This window comes from Epinephelus moara, chromosome 11, assembly GCF_006386435.1.
Source record: "Epinephelus moara isolate mb chromosome 11, YSFRI_EMoa_1.0, whole genome shotgun sequence".
Taxonomy (NCBI): domain Eukaryota; kingdom Metazoa; phylum Chordata; class Actinopteri; order Perciformes; family Serranidae; genus Epinephelus; species Epinephelus moara.
Window position 1 is genome coordinate 37,149,989 of NC_065516.1, and position 6,356 is coordinate 37,156,344.

General features: G+C 45.2%; 1 protein-coding gene across 2 annotated transcripts in view; it reads right to left on the reverse strand.

The window, feature by feature from the left end:
• Positions 1–6,356, reverse strand: part of LOC126397832 (receptor-type tyrosine-protein phosphatase mu-like) — a 152,830-nt gene that overhangs the window by 107,831 nt on the left and 38,643 nt on the right. For both annotated transcript variants that reach the window (XM_050056826.1, XM_050056825.1), the window contains exon 2: positions 997–1,113. In XM_050056826.1, coding sequence (XP_049912783.1) covers positions 997–1,113 — 117 coding nt within the window. The remainder of the gene's footprint in view (positions 1–996; positions 1,114–6,356) is intronic.

A 6,356-nucleotide genomic window follows, 5' to 3' on the forward strand; every position in this document is an offset into this window, starting at 1 on the left:
CTCCTCTCCTCCGGTCTACTCCCCCCCCCCCCAACTCTTCTCTCCCCTTCGTCTCCTCCTCTCCTATCCATCACGTTAAACAGGACAGTAACCACCTCCTCTCTGTGTGTCCTCGCTCAGCCTGTCTCTCACGTGATTGGCTCTGTGATTTAAGAGCGCTGCATTCTCATTCGTCAGTGGGCTAACCTCTGTGAGCGTGTTGTGTTCAGGGTCCATAACTCAGAGGAGGAGCCGTGGCAGCTCAATAGGAGATAAGAAGCTGCAGCAGGGTCTGCTCTTCCTCGTGCTGCCTTCAGGTACAAACACTCACTGACATGATGCATTCAGGGACCACTCAGTGTGGGACGGAATCAATGACACGTCTCCTGTTTCTAAATCGCTCCTTCCACCTCCTCAGTGAGTCTAACAAATATTAGGACAATAATAGTGACATTATTGCGCCCATACCAGTGTGTTATTGTTGCTTATTTTGTTTTTGTTTTTGTTTATCCCTCATTTTGTGCCAGAGACACAAAGAAACGAGGAAATCCCAACGCCATCGGGACATCAACGCTGTCCCTGTTTGTCCCAAACACGTTTTCTATTTTCCCCAGGACAAAGTCAGAATGGTGCTCTGCTTTCTAGACACAACAGAGAAACAACGTCCGCTACCATCAGTGATGTCATCTTGTCCTCTGATTGGCTGATGACAGTCAACATGGAGGATATCAGCTGATATGTGCGGCTGATAAATCGGAGCATCTGTAGTGTGACCTGACAAAGTGACCATGTCTCTGCTGAATATGTCGGAGTGTGTAGTGGAGACACAGACGGATACTTCCCTCACAGAACAACCAACTCCAGAGGGCCCACATAGGTTCCCTGAGGAACGCCTTCTGCAGGAACCCACAATCCTGAGTGTGCTCCCAAAAGTCTCAGACAGACAGACAGACAGACACAGACAGACAGACAGACAGATACACAGGCACACAGACCCACAGACAGACAGACAGGTACCTGCAGGGATCCAGGGGTTGCTGACCGGTCGGTCTCGGGTGTCTCCTTGTTCCCAATCGAAGTCGTCCTCCTTGGACTGGACCAGAGTGCAGTCTGGAGACTGACCAGACAGACAGGCTGAGGACAGACAGACAGATGGTCATGTTTTAATGTTTTATACTCCAGAGACAGAAGTCCTTTTTAAACAGAGATGGCGCTATAGAGCCGCCATGAAGTCCACCACCACCAAGTCCCGTCTTTACACCGTCATTTTTACACAGAACCAAATGATGACATCATCACGTCTCTGCAGGGTGTCATGAGGAGGGACATGAAGGTGATTTACGGATGAGGGGAGGGTTAGGACGTGAAGGGGTTACAGGTGTTTTTTTTGTTTTGTTTTTTTTGTCCAATTTGTATGTCCCTTATTTGTTTTGTTTGTATTCTGTCCGTCCAACTAAATGTGTAAAAGAAAGAAGAAAAAAACGTCTCTGCAGTGTGTGATGTCACACAGCATGATGACATCACAGAATCAAAAGAGGTGTGACATGTAACACAACAGCATCGTCCTCCAGTGTAACATATAACATATGTGTCAGCCGCCCTTTACAAACAATAACAATGACATCACAGGTTAGCAACAATCATTTAGCGTGGCTGATCTCGTCCTCTGCTCTGAGGGTAAAGAGCTCCTGTTAGCTCCTAACTGCTAACAGCTGGTGTTCTTCTTCTTTGAGTTAGCAGCTAAATGCTAACAGCTGCTGCTCTCCTACAGTCCTGGAGCCGCGCCTCGTTTTCAAACTGTATGGTTTGGCTAAAATGAACAATGACAGCAATATAGTCCACGATGAGCAGCGCTAAAATCAACCTGCGTAGTTGTCCCTCCATTGTGACATTAGAAAGTGTCACATTTATCTTGCAAGTGTACTCTTCTTCAACGTTTGCTTTACTTCCTGGATTTTTCCCACATGGAAATTCTGACCAATCAAGAGCAGCTTTCTCACACAAGGCATTTGATCTGGTCCTCTTGTAAATGCTGCCGTGAGAACACGAACCAACTCTAGGCAATTATACAACTTTGGAACAACATGAGTCCCTGATTCAGACCAGAGGAGACCACTCTAGGGCTGACAGCACCCTCAGACACACACACACACACACACACACACACACACACACACTGATATAAAGCCTCCTCCTTCCTCAGAGACTTTAAATCCGTCCATTCACACACACACTGAGGCTGAATGTGTGTCTGAATATATTTGATGACATCGACGCCTCTTCAGTGTGATGACTCTGTGTGTGTGTGTGTGTGTGTGTGTGTGTGTGCAGCTGTCATCTCAAAGCGCTCACATTAAATAGCTGGAAGGCTCATTTTCTTTCTTTGTAACAGAAGGCACATTAAACACACACACACGGACACGCACACACACTCAAACACACACACACACGCTCCCGCAGGACAGTGTTAACACATCAACAGATACGAGACACAATCTGTTTAATCTGCTTCTATGAATTTGCATCTATATAACAAACTGAACACACAGAAAAATAATCTCAGCCTCACAATGTCCCCACACTGACTGTGGACCACTGTTACTACTTACAGGACCACTGTTACTACTGACAGGACCACTGTTACTACTGACAGGACCATTGTTACTACTGACAGGACTACAGTTACTACTGACAGGACTACAGTTACTACTGACAGGACTACATTTACTACTGACAGGACCATTGTTACTACTGACAGGACCACTGTTACTGCTGGCAGGACCACTGTTACTACTGACAGGACCACTGTTACTACTGACAGGACCACTGTTACTACTGACAGGACTACAGTTACTACTGACAGGACTACAGTTACTGCTGACAGGACCACTGTTACTACTGACAGGACTAGAGTTACTACTGACAGGACCACTGTTACTACTGACAGGACCACTGTTACCACTGACAGGACCACTGTTACTACTGACAGGACTACACTTACTACTGACAGGACCATTGTTACTACTGACAGGACTACAGTTACTACTGACAGGACCACTGTTACTACTGACAGGACCACTGTTACTGCTGGCAGGACTACAGTTACTACTGACAGGACTACAGTTACTACTGACAGGACCACTGTTACTACTGACAGGACCACTATTACTACTGACAGGACCACTGTTACTACTGACAGGACCACTGTTACTACTGACAGGACCACTGTTACTACTGACAGGACTACAGTTACTACTGACATCTGTTCTAACTGGTTGTACTGACACCCCTTACAGATAAAAACCAGAGAGAGGCAGATTGTTGTTGGGCTGTCTCCACCTTCACAGGAAATGAGACAAACACACACAGTGTGAGGGTTGTGTGTGTTTGTGTGTGTGTGTGTGTGTGTGTGTGTGTGTGTGTGTGTGTGTGTGTGTGTGCAGCAGTAATTAATCATAATGTGCAGCTATTGATCGTCTGCCCTCTTTATTCTCCAGCTGCCTGATCAATAACTACAAGTCCTAAAAAGTTAGAGCTCTGTTGTTAACCCCTCACTGCCTGCTGCACTCATCTCAACACACACACACACACACACACACACACACACACACACACACATATATATATGTACTAGGGGTGTAACATTACATTACATTGCACAAGAGTTTCCTTCAGGATAAATTAGGTTCTACCGAAAGGAATTATTTTCAGCCACAATCCTTAAAAACCACAGAACATATGCAACAGGGACCCAAATACAGCGCTAGTACTGAATCAGGAGGTAAACAGGGTGACGACGAGACGTGGGTGCGTCATGTAGAGTTCCTCAGTGTGCTCGCATCATCTGAGCAGATCGGGTGTAAAGACTGGAACTAAAACTAGAAGGTTGGTTCCAGTGGTGTACGGCAGTTACAGCGGGCCCCAGTGCACGCTGTTATGAGGGGCCCTATTACGCCCTAGTTACAAGTTATGAAGCACACACACACACACACACACACACACAGTTTTAGGTGCATATATATTTTAGGAACAGTGTGTCTTACTGCCACTTTTACATTGCATCCACTTGTAGATACTTGATATTGGACACATTAACAAACATTACACAGCAGTCATTACATTTATTTAACTTGACAGTTTTTTAAATAGTTTATGTAGAATAAGTTTATAATTTGTTATAGACTGACACTGTTTGGCCTTATTTAGGGCATGTATGGAAAATAGCACCATTTTTGTTTTAATGTGAGTTCTTATTTGAACACGGCTGTATTTCCAGGTGGCAGTCGGGCCCCTCCCCCCCATGGGCCCCAGTGCAACCACACTGCCTGCACTGTCTATATTTACACCCCTGGTCAGTTCAGTTTCCTCTGAACTCTGGAGAGAAAAGAAAAGAGGTGAAGAAATGGAAGAAAAACCGAGACACAGAGAGCTGAACAAGAAACTAGAGAAGCAGAGGAGTGCTGAAGAGGAGGTGAAGTTTTTCTGAGTCTCCAAGTCTCTGAGTCTCGGCGGTGAAGTGGTGTCCATTAGAGTCCGTAGAGATCTGACAACATTTAGCCGATGTGCTGGTGGGCCGGATTAGACCGTCATCTATGAACAGCCAGCCAATCACGGACACACACAGCTGGCAGGGCGCCTGGGTGGAGTTCTGTCTGAAGTATGTGAGGCTGAATGAAACCATCTGGTCCCGATTAGGAAAATCACTCGTCTCTCTTCTTCTGTGGTTTTCTCTGTAATAGTCCTCCTGCCTGCTCCTTCCTGTGTCTCTGTAGATCCACTCAGTGTGTGTGTGTGTGTGTGTGTGTGTGTGTGTGTGTGTGTGTGAACATCCTGTTAAACCTTTAAAACTTTAACGTAGCAATAAAGTTTATTCAAACGACGTCTACGAAAAAAGAAGAGCTGCGTCACACAGTGTGTATTCGTGCGGCCAACACAAAGTACAGAGAGCTGAGAACTACATGTGAAATACTACTAATGCTGCATCAACTGACTCATGACTGAATGACTGAATGACTGAATGAATGAATGAATGAATGACTGAATGAATGAATGAATGAATGAATGACTGCAGTTCATCATATAAAGAAACATTTGCTCTTTGTTTTAAAGGTATTTTTTGTGGGCTGCTGATGTCACCTGATGTGAGATGATGTCAGAAGATGAAGACGGACTCTCTGTCTGTCACACAGAGTCTTGTTGTTCAGCACGACCAGCGCTGAGTGACCAGGAGAATATTAACGACGCCACAGACACACTCGCAGGAAACACACGAGGCTGCGCCGATCAAAGACTCAGGAACCAGCCGAGTCATGTTTGACACAGCAGTCAGCAAAAAGCACACATCTGTCCGAACGCGGGAGCAATCGGTGCAGAAACTACAAGACCCCGACACAAAGACAGATTTAGAGCAGAAGAGTCTTGATGAAACAGAGACTGAGTACAGGAGCGAGACGACAAGGAGTCTGGATAAGAAGGAAAAAAACAGACTGAAAAGATTCTAGAAGAGAGCCGTCAAAATGAGGAATAAAGGACACGGAGGAAAATCTAGACTCACAATCTCTAGACAGTGAACAAACAGGACAAAGACTTTAGACATGGAGGGAAACACAGGAGAAAACAGAAACTAGAAGGGAACAATAGTAAAAAGAACTTTGGACTGGAGAATCTAGAAAACAGAAAGAACATCGATAAGGAAGAGGAAGAAAGAACTAGATAAATAATCCAGAAATAAAAGAGGCTAAACTTAGAAAGATGAAACTAAAGAAACCACACAAAGAGGGAACACAGGATGTCACCAAAGACGCATGGCGAGGAGGAAGTGGTCGTGAAGAAACCAGACGCATGAGGTCAAACCACAAATCTAGAAGATCAAACTATGAAGAAGAATCAAGATTACAGTTTTTCACGATTGTTAACACACAAAAATCTAAACCTTGGCACAATTTGCACAACCTTAACTTCACGTACCATTCGCTCGACCCGAATTGTCACTACTTCACACTCCCTTATGACTCCCCTAGACTCTGACTTTCCTTCTTTACACTCTGACGCCAACTGCACATCACCTTGTTGTCTAAACACTACACACAATGTGCAGTTGTTGCACACACCTCTCATGTAAAAGCTCAAAGCTTCAACCTACAACACACAAGTGTTCAAAACTCAACAAATTCAGGTCTGGTGAGCAATTAGCAATCAGGACTGCAGCATATAAGTGCCTTGAGCCTCCTCCTCTGTGTTTGGTGAACAATGGAGAACCTTGAAGAGAGCAACCAGAGAAGGAGAAGTCTAAGAGTGAGAGGAGGAGGAGGAGAACAAGGAGGAGAACAAGGAGAAGGAGAAAGAGGACAAGGAGGGGAGGAGAGAGGAGAAGGAGG